Source organism: Primulina eburnea, chromosome 17 (genome assembly GCF_022965805.1).
Source record: "Primulina eburnea isolate SZY01 chromosome 17, ASM2296580v1, whole genome shotgun sequence".
Lineage (NCBI taxonomy): Eukaryota > Viridiplantae > Streptophyta > Magnoliopsida > Lamiales > Gesneriaceae > Primulina > Primulina eburnea.
Window position 1 is genome coordinate 18257526 of NC_133117.1, and position 15505 is coordinate 18273030.

Below are 15505 nucleotides of genomic sequence, written 5' to 3' on the forward strand. Positions count from 1 at the left end.
CATTGTATTATACTAAGAGTTTCAGTTCAGGCAATAGATAAGTCCTAACTGCAGTGGGCCTGTACAAGCGTTGTACTCGATCAAAGTCTTTTAGTAAATATCCTATCTTTGAGATAGAAGGGGTGACGTAGGAGTTATTCAATTCTCCGAACATCCATAAACATACCGTGTTACCTTTACTTCAGCTTTTCATTTTTCAGTTAGATATTCTATCTATCAAACAGTTTATTTTCCGCAACTGCTTATTCAGTTTAACTGGTTGATATTGACTGACGGGATACTTAGTTCAGTTTGTAACAAGACTGAACTATCTTTTTCGAAAAACATTTAAATTCCTATTAGTGTTTATTCAACCCCCCTTCTAAACACTAATTAGCCAATAACCGATCCTAACAGATGTTGAGAATGTGCCCGAGACATGGTTTTTCGGTAGGCCAGCAGGTGGAGACATTTTACTATGGGGTAGATCCTTCTGTGAGATCTATGCTTGATGCGGCAGCAAATGGGAGTTTATATAGGAAAACGCCAACCGCAGCACTTGAAATCATTTCTAATATGGCGGAAAGCAATGTGGGTTGGCAAGATAACCGAAGGGAGAAGAAGGTCGGATTCCTTGAGATGGATGCTTTGACAGCGATTACAGCGAAACTTGATGGATTGACACATCAGATGGCACAGTTACAAGCGCATAAGTCAGTACCAGTCAAGTCAGTGAATCAGATCCAAGGAAATGCTGAAATAGTTGGTGGTCCACCTTGTGACATGCCATTCATGCCGGATATACCTTGTGAGGAAATACAGTGTTTTGGAGGAGATTCAGTAAATTATTTGGGAAACCAGGGGCGTCAGCAAAACAATCCATACAGTTTCTCGTATAATTCAGGCTGGAGGAATCATCCAAATTTCGGGTGGAGACCGTCAGAAAATGCTGTTGTGCCATTACAGTTTAATCCTCCACAACATCCTATGCAGCAAAAGCCCCCTCAACAACCACCTAAGCCTCCACAAGGTGTTGGACCCTCTATGCCACCCGGTTTCAAGCCACAAGATGGCAAGTCAAACCTTGAGGACATGCTTGCAAAGTACATAGCAGGGAATGAGATGAGATGGCAAAATCATGATGCCATGATGCAAAGAGTGGAGACTCAACTAGGGCAGCTAGCGACACAGATGGCTACACGAGCTCCGGGTTCACTACCTAGTGAAACGGAAAAGAATCCTAAAGGTTTCAATGCAGTCACGGTGACGTCTCCCATAAAGCAAGAGGTGGTTGATGTCGATAACTATGCGAAGGAGAAGGAATCATCAAAGCAAGGATCCAATGACACAAAGGAGAAAGGTAAGTCCCTAAACTTGAACTCCAATATTGATATTAATTCACTCCCTTTTCCCCAAAGAGCTAAGCAACTGCAATTAGATACTCAATTTTCGAAATTTCTGGAGATTTTCAAAAAACTGCATATAAATATCCCATTTGCAGAAGCTTTAGCTCAAATGCCCTCATATGCAAAATTTCTTAAAGAGATCTTATCAAATAAGAGGAAATTGGTTGACTTTGAGACAGTTAAGCTTTCGGAGGAGTGTTCTGCGATTTTACAAAATAAACTCCCTCCGAAGCTTAAGGATCCAGGTAGTTTTTCTATCCCTTGCACTATTAGAACTTCAAATTTTAATAAAGCTTTGTGTGACTTAGGTGCAAGCATTAACTTGATGCCTTATTCATGTTTTGAGAAGCTAGGGATAGGTGAAGTGAAACCAACTACAATTTCTCTACAGTTAGCTGATAGATCAATTAAATTTCCTAGGGGAGTTGTAGAGGATGTGTTGGTGAAAGTTGACAAGTTTATTTTTCCAGTGGATTTTGTTGTGTTAGACATGGAAGAGGATCGTGAGATTCCTCTAATTTTAGGAAGACCATTTTTAGCCACTGGGAAAGCTCTGATAGATGTACAAAAGGGTGAGTTGGTGTTGAGACTGAATGATGAGAGTGTGGTGTTTAATGTTTTTCAGTCCATCAAATATCCTAATGATACATCTGATTGTTTTAGAATTGATGCTACTAACGAGCTTGTTGAGTGTAGTTTGCAGGTACTGATAGGTGAAGATCCTTTGGAGGTTTGTTTGACTGATTCATGTTCAGGAGAGTTGGAGAATGAGGATATTAAGGAATACATGCTTTATCTGGAAGTGTAGTATCCCGATGCCTAATTTGAGTTAATTATTGGATTAATTGTATTTCGGTGGGATCGGAAGGACCGAACCGGGTTCGGATCGTCCGAAGTTGGTTCGGATCGTCCGAAGTGGGTTCGGATGGACCGTTCTGTTCGGAGTCAGACGAGTCATGTCATGTCAGAGTTCGGATCGTCCGATCAGGGTTCGGATCGTCCGAAGACAGGTGGCTGGACACGTGGAAGACATGCAGAGTTCGGATCTTCCGAAGTGGATCGGATCTTCCGAAGTGCACCGGATCGGATCTTCCGAAGTGGATCGGATCTTCCGATCGTTGTCTATAAATAGAAGCGCGAGGCTTCACTTTTCACTCGCCAATTCCGAGAGTTCCAGAGCGTTTTAGTCGTTTCTGATGGGTTTCTAGTCTTTTCCCGAGGTTCGGGCACTAGCGGGGAGCTACTGGTTTTGTAGCGGAGCTGTGCTCTAGTTGGGGGCTAGCGGCATCAGTGGGCTGACTACGGACGCAGGTATAGTTCTGGGTTCCCTTTGAGATTTGGGAGTATCTATTAGTCTAGTTAAGGCTTTTAGATGTGGTTTAGTGATATGGTATCACTTGGATTGTAGGCTTGATTCTAGGGCTGATTGCTAGGATCTACTGGTTTGAGGTACGAAAGTACTATCCGAGATAGCAGGATTGAGTATGCTTTACTATGTGTTGCATGTTTATATGTTGCATTATTATCTGTCATATGATGCATGGTTTATTATGCGGCATTTGCATAATCATGTTGAGCCTGATTATCTTTGAGATAGCCTGTTGAGAGGGTGCTCAGCCCTCGTTTGTTGTGGATGGTTGGACCCCGTTGGCCGACGGTGGTCAGGTCACCGGTATATCCACAGGTTTATTTTGGTATGGGAGCCACCTCCTGGTGCGACGGCGCAGAGTGCTACATACCTTGACGTCATTTACCTGAGCAGTATTTCGATATACCCAGATCCTGGTATCCAGTACATTTTGCATACATGCATGTCATAGTCTTGTATACTCATGCTTTCGGTGCTGAGCGTTTTATGCTCACGTCCTCGGTTTATCTCTGTTTTGGACACCCTATTCGATGGGGCAGGTCTCAGGTTGGACGGTCCAGGAGGGAGTGGACAGGGAGCTGGCAGAGGTTGACCTGTAGTTGTTGGTATTTGTTCTTGGTATTTAGTTCGATCTGGTTGTTTAAGTATTTTGTACTTACAGATTCGATTGGGTTGTATTACTGTTTTTCCGCTGTTTACCTGATTCAGTTTTAAATGTTAATTTTGCATGCTTAAGTTCTGATTAGTAGGTGATTCTGGAACGGGTCACTACATTTATGGTATCAGAGCATGCATTAAGATTTTGGGATTTAGAATTGTTCTTTTGGGTTTAATCTCTGGTAACTTTTGTAGCTAGAATGTCTGGTTTTGACGACGATGCTAGTAGTCATGGCAGCATTGGACGCTGGGGAGACCGCGACGATCGGGAGCGTCGTCGAGAGCATCGAGAACGTCGTCAACACCGTCGTGATGAGCCTCGGAGTTTTAGTATGCATCGGTTCTTGCAGATGGGGCCGAAACCTCTTTCAGGCGGTGAGACCCCGGATGTTGCGGAGAACTGGCTCGAGAGGATGGAGAGCTGCTTCAAGACTTTTCAGTGCTCGGCGGAGCAGCAGATTGATACCCTTGATTTCTTGCTGGAGGGTGGTGCGCGCAAGTGGTGGAGGTCTACCTCTGCACCGATAGTTCAGCGACAGGGTCGAGTTCTTTGGGCCGATTTCCGAGCCGCTTTCATGTTGCTTTACTTTCCGCCAGCTCTTCTGCAGACCAAGGCGATTGAGCTGATCAATCTGAAGCAGGGAAGTTTGTCTGTTGATGAGTATCAGCAGAAGTTCTTTGAGTTGCTTCCATATGTTCCGCATGTCAGTGACAATGCTATGGCCAAGTATAACCATTTTCTTCAGGGCCTCAATCAGGAGATTTATGATCGGGTTGTTGTCTGCGATGATCCGACATCGTATGAGGGCCTTGTAAATCGTTGTCGCCAGGCTGAGGGCAGTTTGCTGAGAGGTCGAGCCATGCAGTCTGCTCGTCCTACTAGTTCTTTGGGTCCCCGCGCCCAAGCATTCAAGAAAGCTGGATCTACTTCTTCTTCCTCTGGATCTGGAGGAGTTCACCATTTTGGGAAGAAGAGGGGCCCGTGTCAGCACTGCGGGAAGGATCATCCGACGGAGCGTTGTCGCAAGGTTGCGGGTGCTTGTTACAAGTGCGGTGAGTTGGGCCACATGAAGAGAGATTGTCCACAGACGGGCGGAGGATCAGGATCTGGTTCTCAGGCTTCAGTTCATCAGAGGCCACAGCAGGGACAGTCTACTCAGGGTTCTAACCTCCGACCGCGTACTCAAGGGCAGGTCTTTGCTCTTAACCAGGATCAGGCGGCTGAGGAGAACGAGAGAGTTATCGCAGGTGTGTTTTTATTATGTGGATTACCTGCTTACGTTCTCATTGATACTGGTGCATCGCATTCATTCATATCTGCGAGGTTTGCTAAGCGTCATAAGTTACCTTTCACTTCTTTGGACGTTGTGGTATCTGTTTCCACGCCGATGGGTCATTCGGTACTAGCTAAACGTCTAGTTTTGGGTTGTCCTCTAGAGTTTGAGGGTAATGTTTTAACTGCTAATTTGATGATTCTTGTGATGGAGGATTTTGATTGCATTCTGGGAATAGATGTGCTGACTGTGTTTAGAGCTACTGTGGACTGTTATCAGAAGTTTGTGCAGTTTCGTCCAGTTGAGGGCGACAGTTGGTTTTTCTATGGAGAGGGAGCGCGACCCCCGATGCCTGTGGTTTCTGCTCTGAAAGCCTGTCGTGCTTTAGAGTCGGGCGGGGAAGGCTACCTTATCTATGCTATTGATTCGTCCGCAGATAGTGTCGGTATCAGTGACATTCCAGTGGTTTGCGATTTTCCGGATGTTTTTCCCGAGGAGATTCCTGGTTTTCCTCCCGTTCGGGAAGTGGATTTCGGCATTGATTTAGTGCCAGGCACGGCACCAATCTCTAGAGCTCCTTATCGTTTAGCTCCATCGGAGATGCAAGAATTGAAACAGCAGTTGCAGGATCTTCTTGACAAGGGGTATATTCGACCCAGTGTGTCCCCGTGGGGAGCACCAGTTCTTTTTGTCAAAAAGAAGGATGGTTCTATGCGGCTCTGCATAGATTATCGGCAGTTGAATCGTGCTACGATAAAGAATAAGTATCCGTTGCCACGGATTGATGATTTATTTGATCAACTGCAAGGTACCTCTGTGTATTCCAAGATTGATTTAAGGTCTGGTTATCATCAGCTTCGAGTTCATCAGGGAGATATATCGAAGACTGCATTCAGGACCAGGTATGGGCATTATGAGTTTCTGGTTATGCCTTTTGGGGTGACGAATGCACCAGCAGTTTTTATGGATCTGATGAATCGGGTTTTTCGGGAATTCTTGGATAAGTTTGTTGTGGTGTTTATAGATGATATCTTAATCTATTCGCATGATCAGCAAGAACACGCACAACACTTAAGGATTATTTTACAGACACTTCGCGAGAATCAGCTTTATGCGAAGTTGAGTAAATGTGAGTTTTGGATTGACAGGGTTGTATTCCTTGGTCATGTCATTTCTAGCGAGGGAGTTTCAGTTGACCCGAGCAAGGTGGAAGCGGTATTGAACTGGTCGCGTCCGACGACAGTAGCCGAGATCCGCAGTTTTCTGGGATTGGCTGGGTATTATCGCCGTTTCATTGTCAACTTCTCTCAGATTGCTAAGCCACTCACTCAGCTCACTCGGAAAGATGTTTCATTTGAATGGACATCAGAGTGCGAAGAGAGTTTCTTGGAACTTCGCAGACGTTTGACATCTGCGCCTGTTTTGGCTTTACCGTCTGGATCTGGTGGTTTCAGTGTTTACACCGATGCCTCTTTACAGGGACTAGGGTGTGTTCTGATGCAGAATGAGCATGTGATTGCTTATGCGTCGAGACAGTTAAAGCCTCATGAGGAAAACTATCCTGTTCATGATCTGGAATTAGCAGCGATCGTTTTTGCTTTGAAAATCTGGCGCCATTATCTGTATGGTGAGCGATTTGAGATCTTCACTGATCATAAGAGTTTGAAGTATCTGTTCACTCAGGCTGAGTTGAACATGCGTCAGCGTCGTTGGATGGATCTACTCAAAGATTACGATTGTGAGATCAAGTATCATCCAGGATCTGCGAATCTCACGGCCGATGCTCTTAGTCGCAAGGTGAGATTATCTGCTCTTCAGACTTGTGCTGTATCTGGGATTATTCAGGATTTCTGTTCGATGGGATTCAATTGTAAGCATCGGAAGGGAACAGAGAGTATCCGTATAGCTACTATTTTGTCCGAGCCAGTTTTGTATTCTCGGATTAGAGATGCTCAGATGTCTGATTCTAAGGTTCAGAAATTAGCTCGGTTGGCTGATGGAGATAATACTTCTGGTTTCCACTATCAGTCCGAGGGTCTTTTGTGCTTATCTGGTCGTGTTGTTGTACCGGAAGATGACACTTTGAGGGAGGAGATTTTGTCCCAGGCTCATCGTAGCAAGTTGAGTGTTCATCCAGGGAGCAACAAGATGTATAAAGATTTGAGGACTCGATTTTGGTGGAAAGGTATGAAACGTAATGTTTATCAGTATGTCTCCAAGTGCCTTGTCTGTCAGCAGGTGAAGGCTGAGTATCGACGACCTGGAGGTTTGTTGCAGAATCTTCCTATTCCGGAGTGGAAGTGGGAGCATATCACGATGGACTTCGTGACTCACTTGCCTATGTCTGTGGGGAATAGAGATGCTATCTGGGTGGTAGTGGATCGACTTACTAAGTCTGCCCATTTTCTTCCGTATAACAGAGATTTCACTTTCGATCGGATGGCACGGTTGTACATTCAGGAGATTGTACGGTTTCATGGTGTGCCTGTGAGTATCGTTAGTGACAGAGATCCTCGATTTACGTCTAGATTTTGGGGCAGCTTTCAGCAAGCTTTGGGCACTACCTTGAGTTTGAGTACTGCATATCACCCAGAGACTGACGGTCAGTCAGAGAGGACTATTCGTACTCTTGAGGATATGTTGAGATCTTGTGTGATGGATTTCGGGCCAGCTTGGCAGGATCATCTGTCACTGATAGAGTTTGCATACAACAACAGTTTTCATAGGAGTATTGGTATGTCTCCGTTTGAAGCATTGTATGGTCGACGTTGTCGTACTCCTCTGTTCTGGGAGGAAGTCGGAGAACGACAGGTCGAGGGTCCAGAATTGATTCAGCAGGCCATGGACAAAGTTCTTGTGATCAAACAGCGGATTAAGACTGCTCAGGATCGACAAGCGAGTTATGCGAACACCAAGCGCAGACCTCTTCATTTTGATGCAGGCGAGAAAGTGTTTCTCAAGGTATCACCTTTTCGGAGGATTCTGAGATTTGGACTCAAGGGTAAGCTATCTCCGAGATTCATTGGTCCTTTTGAGATCTTAGAATGTGTGGGAGATTTGGCCTACAGATTAGCTTTGCCACCGTATCTGTCTAGTGTTCACAATGTGTTTCATGTGTCCTTGTTGAGACGATACGTAGCGGATGAGTCTCATGTTTTGCATCCAACAGAAGTTCGGCTGAATCCGGATTTGTCTTTTGTAGAAAGACCGGTTTCGATCTTAGACCGAAAGGATAAGGTACTGCGGAATAAGACTATTCCTCTTGTCTTAGTGCAGTGGCAGCGCCGAGGTACTGAAGAAGCTACTTGGGAACTAGAGAGTCGCATGCGGTCAGAGCATCCAGAGATGTTCTAGTTGTAGTATTTTCAGTTATGATTGTAATTTCAGTTGTGCTTTCAGTTGTAATTCATTCTTAAGTTGAATGTATTGTTGTTCAGAATTGTCATTCTTCAGACTCGATTTCGCGGACGAAATCCTTTTTAGAGGGGGAGAATGTAGTATCCCGATGCCTAATTTGAGTTAATTATTGGATTAATTGTATTTCGGTGGGATCGGAAGGACCGAACCGGGTTCGGATCGTCCGAAGTTGGTTCGGATCGTCCGAAGTGGGTTCGGATGGACCGTTCTGTTCGGAGTCAGACGAGTCATGTCATGTCAGAGTTCGGATCGTCCGATCAGGGTTCGGATCGTCCGAAGACAGGTGGCTGGACACGTGGAAGACATGCAGAGTTCGGATCTTCCGAAGTGGATCGGATCTTCCGAAGTGCACCGGATCGGATCTTCCGAAGTGGATCGGATCTTCCGATCGTTGTCTATAAATAGAAGCGCGAGGCTTCACTTTTCACTCGCCAATTCCGAGAGTTCCAGAGCGTTTTAGTCGTTTCTGATGGGTTTCTAGTCTTTTCCCGAGGTTCGGGCACTAGCGGGGAGCTACTGGTTTTGTAGCGGAGCTGTGCTCTAGTTGGGGGCTAGCGGCATCAGTGGGCTGACTACGGACGCAGGTATAGTTCTGGGTTCTCTTTGAGATTTGGGAGTATCTATTAGTCTAGTTAAGGCTTTTAGATGTGGTTTAGTGATATGGTATCACTTGGATTGTAGGCTTGATTCTAGGGCTGATTGCTAGGATCTACTGGTTTGAGGTACGAAAGTACTATCCGAGATAGCAGGATTGAGTATGCTTTACTATGTGTTGCATGTTTATATGTTGCATTATTATCTGTCATATGATGCATGGTTTATTATGCGGCATTTGCATAATCATGTTGAGCCTGATTATCTTTGAGATAGCCTGTTGAGAGGGTGCTCAGCCCTCGTTTGTTGTGGATGGTTGGACTCCGTTGGCCGACGGTGGTCAGGTCACCGGTATATCCACAGGTTTATTTTGGTATGGGAGCCACCTCCTGGTGCGACGGCGCAGAGTGCTACATACCTTGACGTCATTTACCTGAGCAGTATTTCGATATACCCAGATCCTGGTATCCAGTACATTTTGCATACATGCATGTCATAGTCTTGTATACTCATGCTTTCGGTGCTGAGCGTTTTATGCTCACGTCCTCGGTTTATCTCTGTTTTGGACACCCTATTCGATGGGGCAGGTCTCAGGTTGGACGGTCCAGGAGGGAGTGGACAGGGAGCTGGCAGAGGTTGACCTGTAGTTGTTGGTATTTGTTCTTGGTATTTAGTTCGATCTGGTTGTTTAAGTATTTTGTACTTACAGATTCGATTGGGTTGTATTACTGTTTTTCCGCTGTTTACCTGATTCAGTTTTAAATGTTAATTTTGCATGCTTAAGTTCTGATTAGTAGGTGATTCTGGAACGGGTCACTACAGGAAGCAGGCAGACCGATTTCGAGAACGGTAAACTCTAGGATTGGGGAGCTTGGGCATGTCCCAAGACCTTTAAGGTCATCCATTGAAGAAGCCCCAATCTTAGAGATGAAACCTCTTCCTTCTCATTTGAAATATTTATTTTTGCTTGACAATGATAAACTGCCAGTAATTGTCTCATCTATTTTGACAAGTTTGGAGGAAGAAAAGCTGCTGCGAGTTCTGAGGGATAATATCAAAGCAATAGGTTGGAGCATTGCAGACATCAAGGGGATCAGTTCATCCATGTGCATGCACAAAATTCTGATGGAGGCTGACCACAAGACTTCTACCCAACCTCAAAGACGACTGAACCCAGCTATGCAAGAGGTGGTAAAGAAAGAGGTGATTAAGCTACTGGACGCAGGTATTATTTACCCGATTTCTGATAGTAGGTGGGTTAGTCCAGTGCAAGTAGTTCCGAAAAAAGGTGGGATCACTGTTGTCAAGAATGAAAATAATGAATTAATCCCTACTAGAATTGTTACAGGGTGGCGTGTTTGCATTGATTATAGAAAACTTAATGACGCCACCCGTAAAGACCACTTCCCCCTCCCTTTTATTGATCAAATGTTGGAAAGGTTAGCTGGACATCCTTTTTACTGTTTCCTGGATGGTTATTCAGGTTATATGCAAATTCCTATTGACCCTGAAGATCAGGAGAAAACCACTTTTACTTGTCCTTATGGGACATTTGCATATAAACGAATGCCATTCGGTCTATGTAATGCGCCAGCAACTTTCCAACGATGCATGATGGCAATTTTCCATGATATGATTGAGGATTTCATTGAAATATTTATGGACGATTTTTCTGTATTTGGCTCTTCATTCGATACTTGTTTGATTAATTTGTCTAAAGTTTTGGAGAGATGTGAGGAGTCAAATTTGGTGCTGAACTGGGAAAAATGCCACTTTATGGTGAGAGAGGGGATAATGTTGGGGCACAAAATTTCTGAAAATGGGATTGAGGTCGATAAGGCTAAGATTGAAGTGATAGAGAAACTCCCTGCCCCAACAAACATCCGAGGAGTGCGTAGTTTTTTAGGACATGCAGGGTTTTATAGACGTTTTATCAAAGATTTTTCCTGCATTTCTAAGTCACTGACCAATTTACTGATAAAAGATGTGAAATTTGATTTTTCTGCTGAGTGTGTGCAGGCATTTCAGGTCCTGAAGGAGAAGTTGATCACCGCACCAGTGATGATAGCACCTGATTGGGGGTCGCCATTTGAGGTGATGTGTGACGCAAGTGACACAGCTCTAGGGGCAGTGTTGGGACAAAAGCGGGATAAATGCATTCATGTCATCTACTATGCTAGTATGACACTGTCAGCTGCCCAACTGAACTATGCCACTACAGAGAAGGAGCTTCTTGCCGTGGTTTTTGCTCTTGATAAGTTTAGATCGTATCTGATAGGGAGCAAAGTTGTCGTGCATACTGATCATTCAGCCTTAAAATATTTGATGGCTAAAAAGGACGCAAAGCCAAGACTAATTCGTTGGGTTCTTCTATTGCAGGAATTTGACTTGAAGATAATCGATAGGAAGGGGACAGAGAACCAAGTTGCAGACCATCTCTCGCGAGTGGAGAATCCGAGTACAGGTAATGAAATTATTCGCGATGATTTCCCAGACGAGCAACTGTTTGCGATCAACAGTCTACCATGGTATGCCGATTTTGTTAATTATCTATCAAGTAAGTTCATTCCTCCCCATTTTACATACCAGCAAAAGAAGAAATTCTTCTCAGATTTGAAGTATTATTTGTGGGAGGATCCTCATTTGTTTAGAATATGTGCAGACGGTATAATCCGTAGATGTGTTCCCCTAGAAGAGGTAAGCGAAATTTTGTTTCATTGTCATGCTGGTCCGGCTGGAGGCCACTTTGGGGCAACTAGAACTGCATCCAAAGTCCTCCAGTCATGTTTTTATTGGCCTACTCTTTTTAAGGATACACATGAATATGTCAAAAAATGTTCAAATTTTCAGCGCACTGGTAATATCTCTAGAAGACATGAAATGCCTCTTAATAATATTTTGGTATGTGAGATATTTGATGTTTGGGGTATAGATTTCATGGGACCGTTCCCGGTTTCTTTTGGGAACAAGTACATTTTGGTGGCTGTGGACTACGTGTCTAAATGGGTAGAGGCTACTGCATGCAAAACTAATGACTCTAGGGTTGTTGTTCAATTTCTTATGAAAAATATTTTCTCACGTTTCGGCACACCTAGAGCCATTATTAGCGATGGAGGTACTCATTTTTGTAATCGTCAGTTTGACAGTCTGTTGGTTAAGTATGGGGTCCGACATAAGGTGGCAACACCTTATCACCCCCAAACTAGTGGCCAAGTCGAGGTTTCAAATAGAGAACTAAAACGCATTCTTGAGAAGACTGTCGGTGCTTCGAGGAAAGAATGGTCTAGAAAACTCGACGATGCACTTTGGGCGTACCGCACTGCTTTCAAAACCCCCATTGGCATGTCTCCTTTCAAATTGTTGTATGGGAAATCGTGTCACCTACCTGTTGAACTTGAACATAAGGCTTACTGGGCGACTAAATTTTTGAATTTTGATGCTAAAGCCACAGGTGATGATAGAGTGCTGCAGTTGAATGAAGTGGATGAGTTTCGGTTGGAGGCTTATGAGAACGCCAAGCTTTACAAAGAGAAAACCAAACGCTGGCATGATCAGAACATTGTCGGTCGAGAATTTGTGGTGGGACAACATGTACTATTATACAATTCTCGACTGAAGTTGATGCCAGGTAAGTTGCGTTCACGGTGGTCCGGTCCTTACACCATCACGCAAGTTTTTCCATATGGGACAGTGGAGATCACTAGTGAGGCAACTGGAGCTTTCAAAGTGAATGGACATAGGCTAGAAGTTTACCATGGTGGTGCCATACCCGATGAGCCGACCACAGTGGATCTGCAGGATCCAAACTGAATCAAGGGAGTACAGTCAGGAAATCGACTCTAAATTTAGCACTTACTGGGAGGCAACCCAGTGTTTAATCTTATTTTTTCTTTCTTGTTTTAGTTTATTTTATCTGTTCTAGTTTACTTTCTTTTTGTTTTTCTAGCATTGCTCGAGAGCTAATCTCAGTGAATGGTGGTGCAGGTAATTTATCTACTGGCGGTGGAATTTATCAGGTGTGGGAGAATTTTTCAAGGCGATCGATTTTCAAAATCTCGAACAGACCAGGGAAGTTTCTGTACTATTCTTACATCTTGTGTGCTTGATTGAGCTTAAAATTTGAGTTCTAGATTTATAGAATTGTACATGCATGGTATAACATTTGGGTTTGGGTGGTATATTTATTCTTGATGTTTATCTTATTTTGGATTTCATGTGGTTATTAAAGTGTTTGCGTGCTTTATCTTTTCCATTTTACGTTTGTGGGTTTGGTGCATTCGATGTCTTTCTTTCAGGAGTTTCTGATCTTTACCTCTGTCCACCACGTACTCAGCATCTAACCAGGGAAGTGTTTTTGCTTTCACATTCTCGATAGTTCTTTTTATATTGCTTTACACTGAGGGCAGTGTCGTTGTCAAAGTGTGGGGGTAGGTCAGTTAAGTTTCACATTGTTGCACACACACTTAACACACTTTTCACATAAGATGGAACTATCTTTAGACGAAGGACTCTTGTTTCACTTGATAATCGGATTACGTGGTTAAATTGTGGATCACCCGGAAAATTGTTTCGTGCCTAGTATTGAATGAGAGGAGTCGTAGTTTCAAGGAGAGGGCCAGACATGAACCAGTTTTGTATCAACATTTTGTTCAATGCACGAGGTCAAACTTTTACTCGTTGATAGTGAATTGGTGAAATGTGAACTAAAAAAAAAAAAAAAAAGAGAAATCGAACAACGATCCCTAGAACTTGTCTGATTAGCCCTCGAAGCGAAAATACGAACAACGGTGACTTAGGGATGATTTAGGCGATCTTTGGACCGTTTGAGCCTTTCAAGCCAACCGAAACATCATTTATTGTCTCTAGTAACCCTTTTTGAGCCTGAAAAAATCGAATGGTGTGTGTCAATGACACACAGTTAGCCCCCATTCGTCAGTTATTCAATGTCCCACATCAACTACCTGAATCTTAGCCTATACACTTTTTCCTACCTACATGTGAGAGAAATAAAACTCCTGTGCACATTGAAATGTTTGAATTACTCCAATGGAGTGAAGAAATATGTGTGAAGGAGTCGACGAATTTTTATTCATGAAAAAAAAAAAGAGAAAAGAAAAAGAAAAAGGAGAAAATTGTATAGTGTTGAAAGCACCCGGACAAATCTGTGGGTGAAAGTTGATGAACAATGAGAAAGAAAACAAGACGCTAGAGCTCTGAAAATGATGAAAAGACAGTAACTGTTGACGAGTCGAAAGTTGAACGAATGTGCTACATGAATAATTTTTATGGTATCTCACTTTTATTCCCCTATCTTTTATTGTAGCCGTGAGCCTTGGCCTTACGTTATAAGCTTAAAAAGACCTATTAACCGAGTCCCTGTCGTTCAACATTTAGTAGAGAGGGGTATGAAAGTCAAGCATATGGGGCGTTTCGATAACAAATGAAAATAAGTGATCATGAAACTAAGTAGCTGGAGATGAGTACGAGTCTGACCTGCACACTACACACATCTTGTTCTGTTGATCTTGACTGGGTAAATGTTTGAATTTTGAATTGTGACGAAAACGAATCTTGTGATATGCGAAGCGTGATCTTTTGACCGGGGGTGAAAGAGTTTGACAAATTGGGAAGTTTTGATTGTGGTACTTGAGTTCTGAATCTGAGATATTTCTCATCTTTATTTTGTCTGATTTGTTCGAGGACGAACAAGGGTTAAGTGTGGGGGATTTGATAAGCACGAATTATATAGCATTTTAGGGATCTTATTTTGTCGTATTCGTGCTTATCTGGCATTTTTTATTCCGAGTTTTGCGCTTATTTCGTCTTATTATGGCTGTTTGCAGGTTTGACCAAAAGAGGGTGAAAACCAAAGAAATGAAAGAAAAGTCAAGCCTCGCAACGCCACATCAGAAATACCCGAAAAAATAGGAGCAAAAACAAAAGTTTTGGAGACAAAGGCCCAAACACGGACCCCGGAGACGGGTCCGTGTCATTCAACAATAAGAGAAGAATTCAGCCGAGGAAGCACGGACCCAGACACGGACCCCGGAGACGGGTCCGTGCCTTTCAATTGCCAAGACACCAAATACAGAGCCTCAACGGACCCAGGCACAGACCCCGGAGACAGGTCCGTGCCAGCCATTTTCCGAGACACAATTTACAGAAGCTCAACGGACCCCTCGACGGACCCATGCACGGGGTCCGTGTCCACTTGCATCCGAAGGAAGAAAAATCCAGTAGGTACACGGACCCAGAGACGGACCCCTACACGGGGTCCGTGCCCAGTGTTCTGGAAGAATTTTGAGGCAGAGTCTACACGGACCCTTTCCCGGATGCAAGCACGGGGTCCGTGTACGCAATATCAGATCGAGAATTTGGCAAAGATTTTGTTCGTGAGTTTGGAGATAAAAAAGGAAAAAAAAAAAACCTAACGAGAGGGAGGTGGTTGAATATTGGAGACGGCAGCCGACTTTTAGGGAGAAAAGGCGCAAGCTTTGAAACTTTGGGAAGACGGAAAAACGAGAGCACAAGACAGCGCAATTTACACGCAAGATCCGCACACCGTCATTGAGATTTCTCTTCCCTTTTATTTTCTCATTGTCAAACATGAATTCAATTATTAAATTTGATTTTTTTTTTGAATTTATGGAGTAGTTTTCTTTTATGATCGGGACCACGATAGGAACAAACGATTGATTTTTGTTTATTCATTGAATTGTTTGATTTATGAAATTATTTTTTGTTATTGATTAATATTTGCGTAATTTTCTTGCTTTTAATTTGGCCAATTAATTGCATGTTTGTTTTTA

The 15505-nt window shown here is 43.5% G+C and overlaps 1 protein-coding gene across 1 annotated transcript; it reads left to right on the forward strand.

Moving 5' to 3' along the window:
- Positions 1-396: 396 nt before the first annotated feature.
- On the forward strand, positions 397-2193 carry LOC140817918 (uncharacterized). The gene has a single exon (XM_073177710.1). The coding sequence runs from the start codon at positions 397-399 to the stop codon at positions 2191-2193; it is 1797 nt and encodes a 598-aa protein (XP_073033811.1).
- Positions 2194-15505: the final 13312 nt, after the last annotated feature.